This window comes from Pseudophryne corroboree, chromosome 11, assembly GCF_028390025.1.
Source record: "Pseudophryne corroboree isolate aPseCor3 chromosome 11, aPseCor3.hap2, whole genome shotgun sequence".
Taxonomy (NCBI): Eukaryota; Metazoa; Chordata; class Amphibia; order Anura; family Myobatrachidae; genus Pseudophryne; species Pseudophryne corroboree.
The window spans coordinates 155,413,653-155,437,237 of NC_086454.1; the positions used below are offsets into that span (position 1 = coordinate 155,413,653).

General features: G+C 44.8%; 1 protein-coding gene across 4 annotated transcripts in view; it reads right to left on the reverse strand.

The window, feature by feature from the left end:
- The window catches only part of LOC134969209 (NACHT, LRR and PYD domains-containing protein 3-like), a 115,863-nt gene extending 93,515 nt beyond the window's left edge, over positions 1-22,348 (reverse strand). For 2 of the 4 annotated variants that reach the window (XM_063944998.1, XM_063944997.1), the window contains exons 1-4: positions 21,634-22,348; positions 21,232-21,315; positions 20,533-20,581; positions 1,610-1,824 (exon numbers count right to left, since the gene is read on the reverse strand). In XM_063944998.1, the coding sequence (XP_063801068.1) occupies positions 1,610-1,824; positions 20,533-20,557 (240 nt within the window). In that variant the 5' untranslated portion in view covers positions 20,558-20,581; positions 21,232-21,315; positions 21,634-22,348. Of the gene's footprint in view, positions 1-1,609; positions 1,825-4,670; positions 5,039-20,532; positions 20,582-21,231; positions 21,316-21,633 lie in introns of those variants that run through there. The other 2 variants (XM_063944999.1, XM_063945000.1) reach the window with 2 other exon arrangements.
- Between the last annotated feature and the right edge of the window lie 1,237 nt (positions 22,349-23,585).

A 23,585-nucleotide genomic window follows, 5' to 3' on the forward strand; every position in this document is an offset into this window, starting at 1 on the left:
CTACAATGGTGTAATTTGTTTTCTAGAGTAATTATCATAGACACACCATGTCTGGCCAAGTCACTTTCTCCTGAGAGAACGGGTTGTGTGGGACATAGCTAAAGTCAAAGGGTTTAGATAAGGAAGAATTGTGTTGGATGGGATGAAGGCAAAGTTGATAATTTGAAGAAGGTGGAACTGTGAGGGCTTTATTCAGTTGTTTGGAGAAGGTAGGGTTGTGACGGAGGAACAGGCAAACATAACAAGACCTAATATCACCAACAGAGCAGCAGAAATGCAAACATTGCTTGAGCAAAGCTCGGTAGGACTGAGGATTTATAAAGGCAAAATACAGGTGAGGTCTCTTAGTTGAAGTTGTCAGAGATGAGGTCGCACTCCAACTTTTGTCTATATCCTAAACTGCAGAGGATCCAGAGTTTATTTAACATAATAAACTATTAATATTAATAGAATGCTACAAAGCTAACATTGCTGAAACATATACAGACTCAGTCACACACAATGGGGGTCATTCCGAGTTGTTCGCTCGTTGCCGATTTTCGCAACGGAGTGATTAAGGCAAAAATGCACAAAACTTAGTAGATTTACTCACGGCCGAACGAAGATTTTTCATCGTTGAAGTGATCGTAGTGTTATTGACAGGAAGTGGGTGTTTCTGGGAAGAAACTGACCGTTTTCTGGGAGTGTGCGGAAAAACGCAGGCGTGCCAGGATAAAACGCGGGAGTGTCTGGCCGAACGCAGGGCGTGTTTGTGACATCAAACCAGGAACGAAATGGGCTGAGCTGATCGCAGTGTAGGACTTAGTCTCGAGCTACTCAGAAACTGCTAAGAATTTTCTATTCGCAATTCTGCTAATCTTTCGTTGGCAATTCTGCTAAGCTAAAATATACTCCCAGAGGGCGGCGGCCTAGCGTGTGCAATGCTGCTAAAAGCAGCTAGCGAGCGAACAATTCGGAATGAGGGCCAATATACAAGTTTCATATCAAATTAATCAGCAGTCTCCTTGTGCATCCTAGTTGCATTGCTTTTCATTGCTACTAAGATGCCACACTAGCTGAGTTGAACGGGACCTGGCGGCTCACTCACGCCAGGCATCTTGTGCTGCGTGGCATATTGAGCTAGATGTATGAGGAGGACACATTTGTATATATTCAGTAGGACTTGTAGTTCCACTAGCGGCAGTGACACAATGGTAAGCATGTGCAGAAGGCACATTGGGTCAGAGATGTGCTCACTGCGCATGCATGACCTCCAAACCATTGCACCTTCTGCACTGGTGCAGCTTACAGTGCATTCTTCTTTTTCCATCCTCCATTAAGATAGGACATGCCCACAATACTATGAGAATGGGACCAAGAGGACTGCACAAGCCCTCTCAACCAACATGAATATCTTGACTTGATGGAGTTTTCATAGCCACTCATGATGCCAGAAGATTGAAGAGGGTTGAACACACATTGGACAGGACTTCTTGATGTATTGCCACTACTGCTCTTATTCTTAGGTTTTCTACACATGGTACAGTGTCTATACATTTGGCCAAACATGTTTGTAGTGCCCAACAAAATTGCGGTTGCTTAGCCAGCATCACTGTTAATGGGTACTTACCTCTAGATTAAGTGGAGTCCGTGACTTTAGATCCCTCAGGAGGCTGTGAGTGTCCAAACATTCCACAATGTAGATTAGGTCATTCCAGAAATACTTGTAAACCCTCCTCAGCTCATACATTTCATACTCAACCAACTGCTGGTGGAAATTTTGAAATTCATTGTGGTCGTTAGGATAAGAATTGCCTGCAGGTACCGGAGGCTTGGAGCAAGTATCTGGAAAAAAAACAGATTTTATTTTCAAGGTGTTTTTTGTAATCTGGAAAGGTTTATATTAGCTGGTATCAGATTGTACACTGAGCAAGTTTATGCGGGGAGATAGGGAATGGCGCTGTGTTTTGCAGTGGAAAGGATGCTGTATTGTTCCATATAGGCTGCGCTCACACAGTGTAGTGTGGTGTAGGCTTGTCTCCAGCAAACGTCCTCCAACTTGCATTCTGTCAATAGGTACAAATTCATTTATAAAGGGGATAAACTCATTCCGTCCTTCACTGCACTGCGACTCTCAGGAAAATGTTGTGCCTGCCTTACCCTGCAGGAGGAGTGGCCTCAATTTTATTATACTCCCTAGCATATGAAATTTAGCAGTTTACCTACAATAGATGAGCAGTTCAGATTACCTGGAATCTGAGCCGCTCCAAACTTTCGGGATCTGAGTCTTCCTGAGCCATGTCTTGGATATTCCCACCAGACTTGGATTCCAGATTGAGGCAAAACATTATAGAAACATAGAATGTGACGGCAGATAAGAACCACTCGGCCCATCTAGTCTGCCCCTTTTTTCATCCTCTAGGTAATCTCAGCCCTTTTTTAACCTTATTTATTTGTAAGGACATTCATATGCCTATCCCATGCGTGTTTAAATTGCTCTACCGTCTTAGCTTCTACAACCACTGCTGGGAGGCTATTCCACTTATCCACTACCCTTTCTGTTAAGTAATTGTTCCTTACATTTCCCCTAAACCTTTCTCCCTCCATTTTCAGTGTATGTCCTTGAGTTCTAATACTTCTCTTCCTTTGAAGAATGTTTGCCTCCTGGACTTTGTTAAAACCCTTGGTATATTTGTAAGTTTCTATCATGTCTCCCCTTTCCCTTCTCTCCTCCAAACTGAAGGGGTAATTCAGAGTTGATCGCAGCAGCAAATTTGTTAGCATTTGGGAAAAACCATGTGCACGCACTGCAGGTGGGACAGGTATAATGTTTGCAGAGAGTTAGATTTTGGGTGGGTTATATTTAGAGATGTGCAGTGGCATTTTTCGTGTTTTGTGTTTTGGTTTTGGTTCCGCGGTCGTGTTTTGGATTCGGACGCATTTTGGCAAAACCTCCCTTAAGAATTTTTGTCGGATTCGGGTGCGTTTTGGATTCAGGGTTTTTGTTTAAACCCTCAAAAACAGCCTAAATCATAGAATTTTGGGGTAATTTTGATCCTATAGTATTATTAACCTCAATAACCAGAATTTCCACTCATTTCCAGTCTATTCTGAACACCTCACAATATTGTTTTTAGGCCAAAAGGTTGCACCGAGGTCACTGGATGACTAAGCTAAGCGACCCAAGTGGTCAGCACAAACACCTGGCCCATCTAGGCATGGCACTGCAGTGGCAGACAGGAGGGCAGATATAAAAAAAAAAAGGCCCCTAACAGCACATGATGCAAAGACGAAAAAAAGGTGCACTGAGGTTGCTCTAGGCCTAAGCTAAGCGACACAACCACCTGGCCCATCTAGTAGTCTCACGCAGTGGCTGAATGTCAAGAGTGGGCCGCAATTGTTCGGTCCACTGACCGCATCTCCAGAACGCTCCAGTCACTTTAAAAAAAAATCTGCAATTGGTGGACTTATACGGCAGTACCCCAGGACTAATACAGCAGTACCCCTGGACTCATACGGCAGTGTCACACAGGATGGCACTTTTCAAAAACTGGCCCCAAACAGCACCTCATGCAAAGATGTCGAAGAGGTGCAATGAGGTAGCTGTATGACTAAGCCAAGCGACACAGACAATTCCAACTGGAATTATATGTCCAAATCACTGGATTATTTGGCAAGATCACAGTAATTAATAATTATAAATCACTGATATTAATTGTTAAAATCACTGTAATGCTACGTCCAAATCACTGGAATTATTTGGCAAAATCTCGCTATCGCCTGCCTAGTGAAGTGGAATCTAGATGGGATTTGGTACCGGGGACACAATAACTTCATCAATTGTCTAATCCCACTGCACTAATGGCGGATAACGGGCGCACGACTAACAGCGCACTGATTATACTGATCATTGATTATACTGAGCACTGATTTTACTGAGCACTGATGAGGATACTAAAACTGACACTGGGCAGCGAGATGCAGCACTGGACTATTGTACTGTGGTATACTGGTCACCACAATGCAGCACTGATACTGAGCACAAATACTGAGCACTGATATTGAGCTTTCCACTCAGAGAACGTAGCCACGTCCTCTCGATAATGCACGAGTGAAAATGGCGGCGACGCGCGGCTCTTTATATGGAATCCGAATCTTGCGAGAATCCGACAGCGGGATGATGACGTTTTGCCTCGTTCGGGTTTTTTGAGTCAGGCGGGAAGAACCGAGGCTGCCTCGGACCCGTGTAAACCACGTGGAGTTCGGGGGGGGGGGGGGGTTCGGTTATCTGAGAATCAAACCCACTCATCTCTAGTTATATTGTTTATGTGCAGGATAAATACTGGCTGCGTTATTTTTACACTGCAATTTAGATTTCAGTTTGAACACACCACACCCAAATCTAACTCTCTCTCTGCACATGTTATATCTGCCCCACCTGCACTGCACATGGTTTTTGCCCAACTGCTAACAAATTTGCTGCTGCGATCAACTCTGAATTACCCCCTATACATATTAAGATCTTTTAGCCTTTCCGGGTAAGTTCTTTGATGTAGGCCATGCTCCATTTTTGTTGCCCTTCTTTGTACACTCTCGAATGTATTTATATCCTTCTGAAGATGTGGTCTCCAGAACTGGACACAGTATTCTAGATGAGGCCGCACCAATGACCTATACGGTGGCATTATTACTTCTTTCTTTCTGCTGCTGTCATCCTCCCGGTGTTGTATTCAAGGGTTTTGGATTCCATTTAAGGGACCCACAGCAGTATTTCTCCACAAATTCACTCTGTCTCAGCTTGTGCTGTATGCTGTGCAGTACTCTGATTCAAGTGGTTGTGTCCAGACTCTAGCCTTATACAAGTGGATTTTCTGTGTACAAGGCGCACTAAAGGTATGCTTCGCTGTACTCTGCTGCTTCAAGCGGCTGTGCTGTGTCCAGACTCAATACTAGTGGCTGTGTTCTGCCACTGCTGTGTTGCCAAGTTTCTTAGATGTGCTATAAACTGCCGTGAGTTTATGCCGCTCCTCTGTTGCTTAGTAATCAGCCAGCTTGCTGCAGCCTTTGGCCTAAAGCCGATGAAACCAATATTGTGAGCTGTGAGGTTGACTGGACATGACTGGAAATTAATGTTATTGAGGTTAATAATACTGTAGGAACAAAAAAAAAGGCCCAAACTATGTGATTTTATTTTTTTCATACATTTTTGCAAAAAATAAAAAACCAAAACAAGACAGGGATGAAATCCAAAAACCGGACAACAAATTAGAACCAAAACCAGCAAAAATGGTCCGGCACACTTTAGTTGAAATAATAATTGTAATTAGGCCATTTCAGTAGTGGTAGTATGGTGGCAGACAAGTGAACTGATAGAGCGTACCAACACATGCCATACCTCCCAACTGTTCCGATTTTCGCGGGACAGTCCCGTTTTTTGGGGACTGTCCCGCTGTCCCACCCGCGGGCCGCAGTGTCCCGCGGTGGGGGGGGCAGTTGGGAGGCTCCGTCTCTCGCTGCTCTGCTTAGCAGAGCAGCGGTGAATAGACGCTGTGCGCATGCGCACAGCGTCTATTCAGTGCAGACAGAGGGAGAGGAGGCATGCCAGCGGCTCAGAGCGCTGGGCATGCCCCCTCAGTGACGAAAATGGGGGCGTGGCTCGCGATTGCGGGTCCTCCCGTGAAGCCACGCCCCTTTTCCATAGACCACACCTCCTTTTCAGGAGCGCGCACGGCTTCGCAGCGCGTGTGTCCCTCTTCAGGTAGGGTAAAAGTTGGGAGGTATGACATGCAGAAATAATAAAGCTTTTGTTTGACAATTGTCCATGTCATTTCCCAGCAGGGAGTCTCAAGGATATTCTGGTACTGTAGAAGGCAAGTATGACATATTATACATACTGTGAATGTTATCACTAAAACAACTTACACTATGTACTGTATTAGGCTTAGTGGTTCTTTACGGTAGAAAATAAGAATTTACTTACCGATAATTCTATTTCTCGTAGTCCGTAGTGGATGCTGGGGACTCCGTAAGGACCATGGGGAATAGCGGCTCCGCAGGAGACTGGGCACATCTAAGAAAAGCTTTAGGACTAACTGGTGTGCACTGGCTCCTCCCCCTATGACCCTCCTCCAAGCCTCAGTTAGGATACTGTGCCCGGACGAGCGTACACAATAAGGAAGGATTTTGAATCCCGGGTAAGACTCATACCAGCCACACCAATCACACCGTATAACTTGTGATCTGAACCCAGTTAACAGTATGATAACAGAGGAGCCTCTGAAAAGATGGCTCCCAACAATAATAACCCGATTTTTGTAACAATAACTATGTACAAGTATTGCAGACAATCCGCACTTGGGATGGGCGCCCAGCATCCACTACGGACTACGAGAAATAGAATTATCGGTAAGTAAATTCTTATTTTCTCTAACGTCCTAAGTGGATGCTGGGGACTCCGTAAGAACCATGGGGATTATACCAAAGCTCCCAAACGGGAGCCAGCCAGGGTATCTAATTTGTAGAATTTAGCAAACGTGTTTGCCCCTGACCAAGTAGCTGCTCGGCAAAGTTGTAAAGCCGAGACCCCTCGGGCAGCCGCCCAAGATGAGCCCACTTTCCTTGTGGAACGGGCTTTTACAGATTTTAGCTGTGGCAGGCCTGCCACAGAATGTGCAAGCTGAATTGTACTACAAATCCAACGAGCAATAGTCTGCTTAGAAGCAGGAGCACCCAGCTTGTTGGGTGCATACAGGATAAACAGCGAGTCAGATTTCCTGACTCCAGCCGTCCTGGAAACATATTGTCAGGGCCCTGACAACATCCAGCAACTTGGATTCCTCCAAGTCCCTAGTAGCCGCAGGCACCACAATAGGTTGGTTCAGGTGAAAACGCTGGAACCACCTTAGGGAGAAACTGAGGACGAGTCCTCCATTCCGCCCTGTCCGAATGGAAAATCAGATAAGGGCTTTTACAGGATAAAGCCGCCAATTCTGACACGCGCCTGGCCCAGGCCAGGGCCAACAGCATGACCACTTTCCATGTGAGATATTTTAACTCCACAGATTTAAGTGGTTCAAACCAATGTGACTTTTGGAACCCAAACTACATTGAGATCCCAAATTGCCACTGGAGGCACAAAAGGAGGCTGTATATGCAGTACCCCTTTTACAAACGTCTAAACTTCAGGGACTGAAGCTAGTTCTTTTTTGGAAGAAAATTGACAGGGCCGAAATCTGAACCTTAATGGATCCTGTTAGGGTATGTTAACCTATTCAGGTCTGGTCTATAAACTCTCTTCAGTAATCAGTCAGAATTCTGTTTCCCTTGCAACCGGTTGGAGATCAGTGAATGAAAAGGTGACACAGGATCATTGTGTAACCTAAGCAGTTCATAGTTGATCTGTCTTAGGGGCCATATAAGGTTTATTTTATAGTAAAAGAACAAAGGATTCATGTGTGCCAATACATTTAGCCAATCAGAATACACCATGTATGTCTTGAAAACTGAAACACATCAATTGTCATACAAGATTATAATTAGCAATTAGAATATATTTATTGCTTTGCGATTATCAGTTTTCCCGGAACATCCTCTCTGGAGGTCAGGACAGGTCAAAATCCTCCTCGTTGTTCAGAACTTTTGGCGATATGCTTGACTGGCCTTGGATACATCTGGCGCTATGACATTGAACAATTCATGCTTTGAATATAATTTTGAGCTTATAAAATATCTGTGAAGCTTTTAAGGAAACACGAACCTAATTGTGAGCAAGAGTAAATATCTTGGTTTAGGCGAAAAAGCTTGAATCAATATATATATTTGCTATACTAAGAAAGCCCCTACACCATCATTTCCCCTCTTTTTGATTCCACTTTTTCTCCCTATTCTACCTACACTAAGCATGAACTATTCCCTTTCAGTAAACCAGTCCCCTGGATTTATAGTCCAAACCTTGGGGATTACTCCTAACAACAACCAAAGGATAAGCAACTTCATTCTTCTGGCTGGAGAGTCACTGTCAACTTCTTCGAGTGGGATGCATGTAATCAGGTATCACGACCTTTCACCTTAATTTAAGGTAGACATGGTTAGCAGCACTTGATATGGACCATCATATCTTGGTTCAAAGGTCTTTCTCACATGTCTCTTTAAATAGACCCAATCTCCTGGATTTAGCTTATGCGTAGCTGATCCTTCTGGGTCTGGAATGGAAGAAAACACTCGGCAATGGAGGTTAGTCAATGTTTTACAGACCTCCTGTACATAACCTGTTAAATCACCATGATTATGTTGTAACTGTTGTGGATAATAACAACCTGTTCTTAGAGCTGACCCAAACAATATTTCATATGGAGTCAGTTTACTAGGTTTCATGGGTGTGGTCCTAATATTAAACAAGACTATAGGTAGGCATTCCGGCCAAGTTCTTTTGGTTTCTGTCATTTTCTGTAGTTTTAGCTTAAGGTCAAAGTTCAGATGTCCCCCCTCCCACTCGCCTGGGGGCGGTAAGGCACATGGAAGGCCTGCAGTACCCCTAAATCTTTCATTATATGCTGCATGACTTCTCCTGTGAAATGTGTACCTCTATCTGATTCTATAACCTCAGGTATCCCAAATCTACATACTACTTCTGCTATCAGTTTCTTTGCAGTGGTTTTTGCTATGGCTTTGCTTACTGGCCAGGCTTTGGCCCAGCGACTAAACATGTCCGTTGCTACTAGTACATATTCATATGGACCGCTTCGTGGCCACTGTATATAGTCAATTTGTAGTCTTTCAAATGGGTAAGAGGCTTTGGGTATAGTTCCTAGAGGTGTCTTGGTTCTTTGTCCTGGATTGCTGATTCCACAGATCCAGCATCCTGCTACAAAGTTTGTTGCAGCTTTATTGAAGCCTGGAGCTATCCAATGCTCTTGTACTCTATTCACCATGGCTTCCTTTGAATGGTGTACTTGTCCATGAGTTACTTGTAACATAGGTGGAAATAGAGCTGCTGGTGGACAGTACTTTAATTCTCTTGACTTCCAAAGTCCATGTTCATCTTCTTCTGCCCCCAATCGTGTCCATTTTTCTTTTTCTCCTTGCTGCGCTTGTTGTTGAATTTTGATTGTAAGGCAATTCTCTTGGCTTCGGCATCTGAAAATGCATTTCCTTTAACTTCCATGGTTTGGTTCTTAGTATGTGCTTGTACCTTGATTATTCCAATTCTTTTAGGTAGTTCCAATGCTCTGAAGAGTTCCATAATCAAACTGGCATGTTTGATGGGTTTTCCATTTGCACCTTTGTAGTCCCTACTTTTCCAAATAACAGCGTAATCCTGGGACTAGATGTTAGCTGTCATGTTTTCAGCATGTATGCAGGCTCTGGTCATTGCTATGAGTTCTGCTTCTTGTGCTGTCATTCCTGGTAGCAATGGTCCAGAGTCTATGACTTAAGTTTCAGTTGTTACTGCATATCCTGTCCTTGGGGATCCATTATCATAATATCTTGATCCATCGACGAACAGGTTCATGTCTGGATTGTCCAGTGGTGTATTTTGGACATTAGGAAGAGGTAAAGTCTCTAATTCCATGAGGGCTAGGCAATCACTTCATATTTGGTAAGTCTGGCTGCAGAAAGATGCTTGCTATTTTCTTGACTTAGTATTTCTGTTACAGCGTGCGGTACTTGTATACACAGTGGATGATCAAGCACAATGATGTCTGTCACCTTTTCCTTCAGTATTGCTGCTGCTGCTGCCATTGCTCGGACACAGGATGGTGCTCCTCTGATTATTGGATCCAGCTGGGCTGAATAGTATGCCACTGGTCTCTGTTTTGGTCCGTATTTCTGGGTGAGCACCCCTAAAGAATGCCCTCTGTTTTCATGGCAGAATAGGTTAAAAGGCTTTTTTGTAATCAGGCAATCCCAATGCTGGGGCTGTTATTATGGCTTGCTTTAGTTTTCTTACTGCTTCTTCAATGGTGTCCCTGTTTTCTGCTGACGCCTCCTTTTTTGTTAATTCATATAGGGGTTGCATCAGTAATGAGGCTGAGGGTATCCATTCTCTGCAATAACCAATAAGGCCCAGAAAAGCTCTGATTTCATTTAATGTTCTTGGGGTTTTTGCTTGAGTTATTGCTTTTGTTCTTTCATCAGTAAGATGCCTTGTTCCTTGGGATATGCAGTGTCCTAAAAATATAACTCTTTTCTGTACTAGCTGTAGTTTGGCTTTTGACACTCTGCAATCTTCTTCTGCCAAAAAGATGAGTAGTGATGCTGTTTCCTTTTTTCACTTCTCTTCTGTCTGTGCAGCAATAAGCAGATCATCGACATATTGAACTATCTGGATGTCTGTAAAGTGCGGTCTCCATTTCTGCAGGATTAATGCCATTGCCTCTGAGAAATCTGATGGACTGGTTGCTCCCCCTTGGAGTAATCGTGTCCAACAATATTGTTTACCTTCGTGAGTGAATATTAGAAACTTCTGGCTTTCCCATTCATCAGTAGATAATCTGTTTTTCCCTCCTTTTGAATCTTGAGATTCAACACCTTTATTGATTAATGTTGGAAAAGGGTTGCTGCGTTGAGGGTAATACATCTTCTGATGGTTACTTGTCACACTTTGGCAGTGCTACTTCATACATGGTCAGCCTTGCCACTGACAGGTGTTTGGTTCTTGCTTGTTGAAGCTTCTCCGTACCTGCATGTGGACCCTGGATGATAAGTTCATGATTCAGCACTATGCCTGTGCTCTTGTCCTCTTCTAGGACTTCTGATTTATCACTGTTTCTGTGCTCTTATACTCTTCTAGGACTGTTGCTGCTATTACTGCTCTGATGCCGGTAGGTGCTCTTTGATTACCGCTGTCAAGTTTGCTTAAGTTGTAGGCCACTGGTCTTCACCTCAGTCCATGATTTTGCATAAGGACTTCTATGTATGGCCTCCTTCTTTAATAGTCAGGTAGTTCTAGGGCTTGAGATGAGGCAACTGCTGTTTCCAATTGTTCAATAGCTGAATTCATTTGTTGCTGTATGTAGGATGCGGACCCTCCTCCCTTTCAGTGTTGTCATACAATGCTTGCATGTAGACTGGTGCTAGAGGTATCCGTGTTCTGTAGTGTCCTACTAGGCCCAGGAATGATCATCTGACTTGCATGACACTAGTTGGCATCTTAGCTTGCAGTCTGAATCTTTTCCTTTTCACTTTTGTTAGATGTCTGGTACCTTGAGTGTCCTAGGAAGATTAACTCTTACTTGACTAGCTGCAATTTCTCCTTCTGAGGCTCTGCAGTCTTGGTCTTCCAGAAACTTCACTAAGGACACTGCCCCTTCTTGGTACTTCTTTTAGTGGTGGTGGCAATCAACAGTTCATTCACATCCTGTATTTAGCTGTGTGTTTTGTGGATAAATCACTTGGTGATATAGCCCCTCCACAGGGCTATCCTGGTCCAGTAGTATTGCTTCCTTTCTTTTACAACTGGTACTGCGGGAATGAGCCAATACTGAACTTCTGTTTTAACTTGCTTCTAAATGGCTTTTTGTTCTTTCCTTTGATAAGTTGCTGGAAAGTTAAACTTCTGCTGGTGTGTACTGTATTTCTTTCATCTCCTGTCCTTTTAAGAATTTCTGATATCATCAGTTCTTGTGGTATCTCCCTCTGCTGTCTTCTGCGTGTGCTGGCTCCAGTATTCATTAGGCACAAACGTATTTCTCCAGTGGGCAAGGTGACTGTAATCATACCTTCTGCTGTTTCTTCTGGAGACATTATTTTCACTGGGGAGTACCTGAAGAAGCTTGTACTTTATATTGGCAGAAGAAGCATCATTCATTTGTCTTCTGGAACTTTTTCTGTCTTGTTCCTTATTATTTGCTTTAAACCCCGGAGCTTCTGTTGCTTTAAATCATGGCATTATCTCTGTAATCTTGCCAGGTAGTACTGACCACTTGTCAGATGTCTTTTTTTGTCCTTCTTAAAGCAGACTTCCTTTAGTCTCCAAACTTTCATGCGGCCTTTATATTGTTTTTCAACTTTTCTTTTTCCAATCACCTCTCTTTATGATTCATTCATTATTCTTCATACTTTGTCCTTTCTTTACTTGCATATTCTTTCTCACTGCTGCTGGCATGTCATCTTCTTAGTCCAAGTCCACCCAGGCTGGTGTTTAACATAATTATGTTTATGCTGGGAGTTGTTGTTCCTCTTTGTTTTACTTTTCCTGTGAGAGATAGTCTTGTATAGCAGCTTGTATTTCAGGTTACATCTTTGCTTTCTTGCAGGGGTAGGGCTTAACCTCCCAATCCAGTCGTTGCAATGGCTTGATCTGTAAGTAAACGTAGAGGAATCTGGTTGTGCATAAAAACAGCTCTTGAAACCCTTGGGTGTCCTGTGGGTAAAGTCACTTTTATCGAACTGCCAGTGGTGACTGAGTACACTGTTGCCGACACAGGAGTTGCACACCTTCATATTCTATCATCTTGTGTGTCGTATAGTGACTTTATCATAGTAAGTTCTGATGGACTCAGTCTTCTCCTGTTTCAAGTCTGGGGCTGCTGGTGCTCTGAGTGTCTGTGCATGACACCATCTCTTAAGTCTTGTACATCTTTCCACTTTCAAACGTTGTTCTATTTTCCTCTGTCGGAACGTCCGTTATGGCTGGGCAATCATCTACTGCATCTTCTTTTAACATGGTGCTTACTGTTTAAGCAGTTGCTGGTCCTAGTATAGCCTCACACAACTGGTGGTAGTCGATCCATGCCGGTGTCCATATGGTTTGAATTCTTTCCATATAGGCATAAAATGCTGTTGGTTTTTTTCTAGGATCTGGGGACTCTGCAACTATATTTGCGAGGTCATTGCCATACCATGGATTGTGGTGTTGGCTCTGTACGATGTATGGTTCGTTCGTCCTGGCTGCATTATCTGGGTTGCGTATTCTCTGTACTTGTGCTGGATACAGAGAAACAGGCAATGTTGACCGTCTTTCAGTATTTGTAGTCGCATAGATATCTTGGCATGGTGGTTCATGGGGTGAAATCCAGTTTCCACAATTTGGGCAATGTTCATATCCTTCTGGAATGCAAAACTGACATACCGGACACAATTTTTCTGGAAAATATGTCAGTTTATTCTGTACATTATGCACCTGGGCATGAAAAGCTGTAGAGGCTGTGTCTTGACCCCTTGCTTCTCCTCTTCACCTGATTTGCACCCTTTCGCCTATAGTTCCTGATTGTGGACAATTGTTTACTGGACTCATAGCTTGATTCCAGGTGTCCACCACTCGTTTAAACATGAGGGGAACTTTAGCTGCCCAGTTTCTTTGGTTGGTCTTGTTGGGGTTTCTTGTGATAAAGTATCAAGACACTGGGGCATACTCTGTGTACATAGCTCAGGTAACTCATTCGGATTTTCAACCACAGATCCTTTCAATATAGGGCTGATTATTTGCCACTCTTTTCCTGGCTCAACTTTATTTAAATTTTACTGTTAGTGAGCTTGCAGATGATTTCATTCTGTTCATACTAGGGGTACCTGGGTGTGCATGCATGTCTGGGTATAGGGGTGGGGTATAGTGTGCAGGTGCTGTTGCTGAAATTACAGGCAGTGAGTTTAACGCTGGTTGTGGTGCTATTGGGTATTCTGGTACAATGGGGAAATCATTTTCCTCATCTCTTCTTCTATTTTCTGCTTCTAATTCTTTTGCTACAGTGATCCAGGTGGATACTTGATCTCTATAATTATGCTTAATTATCCAACTCTTGTTACAGGAGGCAAATTTTTCCCATTTCTCTAAGTCTAGTGTCCCTTCTGACGGAAAACCTGCTCTTTTGAAAATTTTACTTATTCCTTTCAGAGATTTCCTGCCCTCCCTGTTACTAACAATATCCACGGGTTTGTCGGGCCCTGATATCTTTACAGACCGCGCTCCCATGCCTGGGTGAACGTGCGCGGAACCCCTCCTGATGTGGTATTTTAGTAACTCCTTATGAGGGACTTAAAATCTCCTTTTAAAGCTTTTCTTACCCTCCCTGTTACTAACAATATCCACGGGTTTGAACCCATCCTGATGTGGTATTTTAGTAACTCCTTATGAGGGACTTAAAATCTCCTTTTTAAGCTTTTCTTACCCTCCCTGTTACTAACAATATCCACGGGTTTGAACCCATCCTGATGTGGTATTTTAGTAACTCCTTATGAGGGACTTAAAATCTCCTTTTAAAGCTTTTCTTACCCTCCCTGTTACTAACAATATCCACGGGTTTGAACCCATCCTGATGTGGTATTTTAGTAACTCCTTATGAGGGAATTAAAATCTCCTTTTAAAGCTTTTCTTACCCTCCCTGTTACTAACAATATCCACGGGTTTGAACCCATCCTGATGTGGTATTTTAGCAACCCCTTATGAGGGAATTAAAATCTCCTTGTGAGACGCTGACTCTGAAGAATCTCTTCTATCCTTGTACCTAAAAAGCTCCTTAAATCCGTCTGTGGACAAATGACATGGGTTGTAGTGTTGTCCCTTCCTCCCTGTGTTGGTGGAAAATCTGTTAGTACTGCTCCCAAAGTGAGACCTGCATAATAGATTATTTCTTCTGGATCACTGAGATGCGTCCCTAATATTATTGTTAAGTCACTCCAAGGGTCTATCCCTCTGCCTATATAGACTCCTGCTTGTACCTTGTGTTCTTGGTAAACTCCCCACTATTCTTGGAATACGTTCACCTTGTGTCTCTTTCAGACAGTAGCTGTTCTTTATTACTGACCCAATTCTACCCCTTAACTGTCTTGCATAGGGACATACAATATATACAGTACAATGTGTGCAGGAGAATCTAGTTACACTGGTTTCATTATTCAGCAGACACCCGACTCCCCCCCACCTTTTCAAAAGCATATTGGCAGAGTACATACAACAGTGCAAGGATACAAAAACAAGGATGACAGTAAATGCTATATCTGTTATCTGTGTGCACGGCAGCTGTTTGAGGCTGCACGGGCAAATGGGTCTTAGACCTGGGATTATGTGGTTCCTGGGCCAATAGGTTATGATGTTAGATCAATCATTCTCAATGTAATGTTCCAACAATTCCCTTTTTAAAATGACAACCTTTTGTACAATAAAATTCATCATCATTTTCCACATAACCAAATGAGACTGCAGTGCTTGTAATTGCCAGCAATCTTGGTGCTACGGACCCTTTGTATTTTCTTAACACAACAACACAGGTACAAGATTTGCATACACCTCTTTGGTTATTTAACAATTCAAACTGGTTATCAGCATTAGAACATATCTTGGCCATACGCCACCTTTATAAAACGGCTCTATTTTCTTAATAAACATGTATTAGTACTTTCACAATTTAAAAGTTTTCTGCATATTTGATTAATTCCCCCTGTGCACTTGTGGCAAATTATCTGAAATTATTTACCCACAATTCAACAATATAACATACATGTATGGTACCTTAAAAAATTTCTTCTGACTGACACTGGGTTCTTTAAGATATTCTCTGACCTTCGCGACTGGACTTCCCCAGATTTCAAGAAACGCTGAGTTCAAGTGAGCAGGTAGAAATCTACACATTAAATCTTACTTACCGGTTTTTGTTATCAGCGGTTCCTGAAAGATCAGAGGATTTATTGCCAGTGGAGGAAATGCTGGAATATGCCGGACGATGCTCCCAAAAATGTTAGGGTATGTTAACCTATTCAGGTCTGGTCTATAAACTCTCTTCAGTAATCAGTCAGAATTCTGTTTCCCTTGCAACCGGTTGGAGATCAGTGAATGAAAAGGTGACACAGGATCATTGTGTAACCTAAGCAGTTCATAGTTGATCTGTCTTAGGGGCCATATAAGGTTTATTTTATAGTAAAAGAACAAAGGATTCATGTGTGCCAATACATTTAGCCAATCAGAATACACCATGTATGTCTTGAAAACTGAAACACATCAATTGTCATACAAGATTATAATTAGCAATTAGAATATATTTATTGCTTTGCGATTATCAGTTTTCCCGGAACATCCTCTCTGGAGGTCAGGACAGGTCAAAATCCTCCTCGTTGTTCAGAACTTTTGGCGATATGCTTGACTGGCCTTGGATACATCTGGCGCTATGACATTGAACAATTCATGCTTTGAATATAATTTTGAGCTTATAAAATATCTGTGAAGCTTTTAAGGAAACACGAACCTAATTGTGAGCAAGAGTAAATATCTTGGTTTAGGCGAAAAAGCTTGAATCAATATATATATTTGCTATACTAAGAAAGCCCCTACACCATCAACCCCAATTTCAGGCCCATAGACACTCCTGTTTGCAGGAAATGTAGGAATCGACCCAGTTGAATTTCCTCCGTCGGGCCTTACTGGCCTCGCACTACGCAACATATTTTCGCCAATTGCGGTGATAATGTTTTTGCGGTTACATCCTTCCTGGCTTTAGATCAGGATATGGATGACTTCATCCGGAATGCCTTTTTTCCTTCAGGATCCGGTGTTCAACCGGCATGCCGTCAAACGCAGCCGCGGTAAGTCTTGGAACAGACAGGGTCCTTGCTGGAGCAGGTCCCTTCTTAGAGGTAGAGGCCACGGATCCTCCGTGAGCATCTCTTGAAGTTCCGGTTACCAAGTCCTTCTTGGCCAATCCGGAGCCACGAATATAGTGCTTTCTCCTCTCCATCTTATCAATCTCAGTACCTTGGGTATGAGAGGCAGAGGAGGGAACACATACACTGACTGGTACACCCACTGTGTTACCAGAGCGTCTACAACTATTGCCTGAGGGTCTCTTGACCTGGCGCAATACCTGTCGAGTTTTTTAATCATGTGGACGACTTCTGGGTGAAGTCCCCACTCTCCCGGGTGGAGGTCGTGCTGAGGAAGTCTGCTTCCCAGTTGTCCACTCCCGGAATGAATACTGTTGACAGTGCTATCACATGATTTTCCGCCCAGCGAAGAATCCCTGCAGCTTCTGCCATTTCCCTCCTGCTTCTTGTGCCACCCTGTCTGTTTACGTGGGTGACTGCCATGATGTTGTCCGACTGGATCAACACCGGCTGACCTTGAAGCAGAGGTCTTGCTAAGCTTAGAGCATTGTAAATGGCCCTTAGCTTCAGGATATTTATGTGAAGTGATGTATCCAGGCTTGACCCTAAGCCCTGGATATTCCTTCCCTGTGTGACTGCTCCCCAGCCTCGCAGGCTGGCATCCGTGGTCACCAGGACCCAGTCCTGAATGCCGAATCTGCGGCCCTCTAGAAGATGAGCACTCTGCAACCACCACAGGATGGATACCCTTGTCCTTGGTGACAGGGTTATCCGCTGATGCATCTGAAAATGCGACCCGGACCATTTGTCCAGTAGGTTCCACTGGAAAGTTCTTGCGTGGAATCTAACGAATGGGATTGCTTCGTAGGAAGCCACCATTTTTACCCAGAACCCTTGTGCATTGATGCACTGAGACTTGGTTCGGTTTTAGGAGGTTCCTGACTAGCTCGGATAACTCCCTGGCTTTCTCTTCCGGGAGAAACACCTTTTTTCTGGACTGTGTCCAGGATCATCCCTAGGAAACAGAAGACAAGTCGTCGGAACCAGCTGCGATTTTGGAAAATTGAGAATCCAATCGTGCTGCCGCAACACTACCTGAGATAGTGCTACACCGACTTCCAACTGTTCCCTGGATCTTACCCTTATCAGGGAATCGTCCAAGTAAGGGATAACTAAAATTCCCTTCCTTCGAAGGGATATCATTTCGGCCATTACCTTGGTAAAGACCCGGGGTGCCGTGGACCATCCCTACGGCAGCGTCTGAACTGATAGTGACAGTTCTGTACCATAACCTGAGGTACCCTTGGTGAGAAGGGTAAATTTTGACATGAAGGTAAGCATCCTTGATGTCCCGAGACATCATGTAGTCCCCTTCTTCCAGGTTCGCAATCACTGCTCTGAGTGACTCAATCTTGAATTTGAACCTCTGTATGTAAGTGTTCAAAGATTTTAGATTTTAGATATAGAATCGGTCTCACCGAGCCGTCTGGCTTCGGTACCACAATAGTGTGGAATAATACCCCGTTCCCTGTTGCAGGAGGGGTACCTTGATTATCACCTGCTGGGAATACAGCTTGTGAATGGCTTCCAAAACTGCCTCCCTGTCAGAGGGAGACGTCGGTAAAGCCGACTTTTGGAAACGGTGAGGGGGAGACGTCTCGAATTCCAATATGTACCCCTGAGATATTACCTGAAGGATCCAGGGTTCTACTTGCGAGTGAGCCCACTGCGCACTGAAATTCATTGAGAACGGGCCCCCATCGTGCCTGAGCTTGTAAAGCCCTAGCGTCATACTGAGGGCTTGGCAGAGGCGGGAAAGGGTTTCTGTTCCTGGGAACTGGCTAATCTCTTCAGCCTTTTACCTCTCCCTCTGTCCCGAGCAGAAAAGAGGAACCTTTTGTCCGCTTGCCAACAAAGGACTGCGCCTGATAATACGGCGTCTTATTTTGAGAGGCGACCTGGGGTACAAACGTGGATTTCCCAGTTGTTGCCGTGGCCACCAGGTCTAAAAGACCGACCCCAAATGTCCCCTTTCAAAGGCAATACTTCCAAATGTCGTTTGGAATCCGCATCACCTGACCATTTTACTGGTAGAATTGGACAACGCACTTATACTTGATGCCAGTCGGCAAATATTCCGCTGTGCATCATGCATATATAGAAATGCATCTTTTAAATGCTCTATAGGCAATAATATACTATCCTTATCTGGGATATCAATATTTCCAGTCAGGGAATCCGACCATGCCAACGCAGCACTGCACCTCCAGGCTGAGGCGATTGCTGGTCGCAGTATAACACCAGTATGTGTGTAAATACATTTTTGGATACCCTCCTGCTTTCTATCAGCAGGATCCTTAAGGGCGGCCATCTCATGAGAGGGTAGAGCCCTTGTTCTTACAAGCGTGTGAGCGCCTTATCCCCCCTAGGGGGTGTTTCCCAACGCACCCTAACCTCTGGCGGGAAAGGGTATACAGCCAATACTTTTTAAGAAATTATCAATTGTTATCGGGGGGAAACCCACGCATCATCACACACCTCATTTTATTTCTCAGATTCAGGAAAACTACAGGTAGTTTTTCCCTCACCGAACATAATACCCCTTTTTGGTGGTACTCGTATTATCAGAAATGTATAAAACATTTTCCATTGTCTCAATCATGTAACGTGTGGCCCTACTGGAAATCACGGTTGTCTCTTCACCGTCGACACAGGAGTCAGTATCCGTGTCGGCGTCTGTATCTGCCATCTGAGGTAACGGGCGCTTTAGAGCCCCTGACGGCCTATGAGACGTCTGGACAGGCACAAGCTGAGTAGCTGGCTGTCTCATGTCAACCACTGTTTTTTTTATACAGAGCTGACACTGTCACGTAATTTTCAACAGTACATCCACTCAGGTGTCGACCCCCTAGGGGGTGACATCACTGTTACAGACACTCTGCTCCGTCTCCACATCATTTTTCTCCTCATACATGTCGACACAAACGTACCGACACACAGCACACACACATGGAATGCTCTGATAGAGGACAGGACCCCACTAGCCCTTTGGAGAGACAGAGGGAGAGTATGCCAGCACACACCAGAGCGCTATATATATACAGGGATAACCTTATATAAGTGTTTTTCCCCTTATAGCTGCTGTATGTTTTAATACTGCGCCTAATTAGTGCCCCCCTCTCTTTTTTTAACCCTTTCTGTAGTGTAGTGACTGCAGGGAAGAGCCAGGGAGCTTCCCTCCAACTGAGCTGTGAGGGAAAATGGCGCCAGTGTGCTGAGGAGATAGGCTCCGCCCCCTTTTCGGCGGCCTTATCTCCCGTTTTTCTGTATATTCTGGCAGGGGTTAAATGCATCCATATAGCCCAGGAGCTATATGTGATGTATTTTTTGCCATGTAAGGTATTTTTATCATGTTTTATTGCGTCTCAGGGCGCCCCCCCCAGCGCCCTGCACCCTCAGTGACCGGAGTATGAAGTGTGCTGAGAGCAATGGCGCACAGCTGCAGTGCTGTGCGCTACCTTATTGAAGACAGGAACGTCTTCTGCCGCCGATTTTTCCGGACCTCTTCGCTCTTCTGGCTCTGTAAGGGGGCCGGCGGCGCGGCTCCGGGACCCATCCAGGCTGGGCCTGTGATCGTCCCTCTGGAGCTAATGTCCAGTAGCCAAGAAGCCCAATCCACTCTGCACTCAGGTGAGTTCGCTTCTTCTCCCCTTAGTCCCTCGATGCAGTGAGCCTGTTGCCAGCAGGTCTCACTGAAAATAACAAACCTAAACTAAAACTTTCACTAAGAAGCTCAGGAGAGCCCCTAGTGTGCACCCTTCTCGTCGGGCACAGAAATCTAACTGAGGCTTGGAGGAGGGTCATAGGGGGAGGAGCCAGTGCACACCAGTTAGTCCTAAAGCTTTTCTTAGATGTGCCCAGTCTCCTGCGGAGCCGCTATTCCCCATGGTCCTTACGGAGTCCCCAGCATCCACTTAGGACGTTAGAGAAATATCCATTAGTATTTTCAGAAATACTGACCTTCAGTACTTTGTCCTTGGTCCATAGTGTATTCGCAGGGTGAGAGAACCTTTAAAGGAATAGATAAGTGCACATTATGGGCCTTTTACAGATGCGCTCGCAATGTGCGATTGAACGGCAACTGCGGTCGCTCCAAGGAATTAGTCGCAAAGTAAGTGACAGGAAGACAGCAGTTGGGGCTGGTAACAGGGAGTGGTCAAGTAAACGCAGGCGTGCCATGGCCGTTCAGACGCCGCTTTCTGGCCGTGCAGAAATTACCAGTTGCCATCTTACTTGCTACTGCAGAGCCCTCTGCGTCCCGGGAGAGCAGCTCAGCCTGTGATGATGGTACCGATGTATCAGCAGGTATACGCCGTTGCATGGAAATGATGAAACAGCAGTGGGCGTCCCTATGCTCAGCTTAGCTTCTGCCCATATTAGCATGTACTCGCAATTGTGTATGGAAAAAGACAGCAACGGCAGCAGCAAGAACACCCACATCTGGATCAGGTATTAGGTATACCGCCTTTATATACTGACCAATGTCATGCCTGTGGACCAGTGGTGTATCTCCCAGAGACAAGAGAAGCATTGGCCCCTGGGCGCCTGATCTTGGCGGGATGGAGGGGTCTAAGTGCAGATGAGTAAGAATGGCAGGCTGCTGTATATGTACTCAGTTCACAACATAAAGGCAGCTTATTTAATTGGCCGCAGACTTACCTACAGCACACTGTGTAAATTCCCCCCCTCCCCGTCCCCCTGGACTTTACCTCCTGGATTTGGGTGGGGGGCTGAAGAGGAGTGCTGTGGGGGCAAAACAGAAAAAAGACAAGAAGCACTAATGGTAAGTATGGGACAGGAGAAGAAAAAAATCGATTGCACCCTATAAGGAGAGAGAGACATGTCAGGCTGTGAGACGTGACTTTCAGTTTCTCTTACAGAGGAGTGTTATTAGGTGTCTGTATATAGTAATATACCTCCCTAGTCCCTCGTTACACTTTCCACCGTGTATAGTAACATAGTAACATAGTATCTGAGGTTGAAAAAAGACAATTGTCCATCGAGTATCAGACAAGTATATCAGCAATCTAGGAAACACATTTCACAGACACAAAGATTTACCTTGTCCTCTCTGTCACAGATTCCCACCGCGCTGATCACATATTGTATGTACGGAGGGTTACAGTACAGTACGGTGAAGGTCACGCGATCAGTTATACAGGAGGAACACCCGGGTCACATGACAGCACTGCACACAATGAGGAAATGGTGAGAAGAGGAAGTTGCTGGATCCGGCTCCTCTGTAATCTCTGTACTACATCTGACATTGTGTAACGTGCATGTAAGACATGAAGCACACTGCAGCCTCCGTCACTATTTCTGTAACAGACACTCACTGCTCTGCTCAGTTCAGAGCAGCAGTGAATAGACGCTGTGTGCATGCGCACAGCGTCTATTCCCTAGAGACGGAGGGACAGGGGGCATGAAAGCAGCTCACAGAGCGCTGGCCATGTCCCCATACTGACGTAAAATGGGGGGGGCATGGCTAGCGACCCGGCACTCCTACGAAGCCACGCCCTTTTCTCCCCAACCTCTTAGATTTGCATCTGTGGTTAAAAGGATCCAGTCTTGAATTCCGACCCTTCGGCCTTCCAGAAGGTGTGGAAGTTGTAGCCCCCAGAGGAGTGAAATCCTGGCTTTTCGGAGACAGGCGTATCCTCTTGTGCATGTGTAAGTGAGGCGTAGGCGGCAACCATCTTCCCCAGAAGGCGGATGCATTGATGAACCGACACCCGGGTAGGCTTTAAGACCTCCCGGACCATTGTTTGAATCACCAATGCCTTCTCCACCACGAGAAACCCTATCTGTTTAGTAGATAGACAGTGTCTAGTTAGACAGTCAATAGATAGACACCATATATTAGACAGACATTAGGTCAACAGGGTCAAAAGGTCGACAGGTCAAAAGGTCGACATGGTCAAAAGGTCGACATGATAATGGTCGACATAAAAAAGATAGACAAATGTGTTTTTTTAATTTAACATGTTTTTGGACTATTTCATACTTTCTCTATCCATGTCGGCATAGAGTTGGTTATAAACCATGTGGCGAGCGCAGGGAGACACCGCGCCTGAAGCGTGGCGAGAGTATGCCTTTCTACAATTGGGGGTCCCAGATGACAAAACTATCCACACAAACCACAAAAATGCAAAAAACATGGTGTCTACCTTTTTCATGTCGACCTTTTGACCCTGTCGACCTTTCGACATGTTGACCTTTTGACCTGTCGACCTTTTCCATGTCGACCTTTTGACCCTGTCGACCTTTTGACCCTGTCGACCTAATGTCTGTCTAACATATGGTGTCTATCTATTGACTGTCTAACCAGACACTATCTTTCATACCGGAACCACGAGAAACACCCTCTGCACCTTCGTGTCGAGGATCATTCCCAGGAAAGACAGCCTCCACGTCGGCTCCAGATGAGACTTTGGAAGGTTCAGGATCCAACCATGCCTACTGAGCAGCTATGTCGTGAGCGCGATGGACCGCAACAACCTCTCCCTGGACGACGCCTTGATCAGGAGATCGTCCAGATAAGGAATTATGTTCACTCCCTGCTTGCGGAGAAGAACCATCATCTCCGCCATCACCTTGGTGAAAATCCTCGGTGCTGAGGAGAGGCCAAACGGCAGCGCCTAGAACTGATAGTGGTTGTCCAACAGCGCAAACCTGAGGTATGCCTAATGCGGTGACCAAATGGGGATGTGGAGGTAAGCATCCTTGGTGTCCAGAGACACCATTAGCCCTGAGATGACAGCTCTCAGAGATTCCATCTTGAATTTGAACTCCCTGAGATAAGGGTTCAAAGACTTTAAGTTCAGAATAAGCCGTACCGAACCATCCGGTTTCGGTACCACGAAAAGGTTTGAATAATAACCCTTGTTCCACTGCTGAGGCGGAACCGGAACGACGACTTCCGACACCACCAATTTTCTGATGGCCTCCAGAAGAATCGCTTTGTCCGCTAGCAGAGCTGGTAAGCCTGACTTGAAGAAACGGTGAGGCGGGGG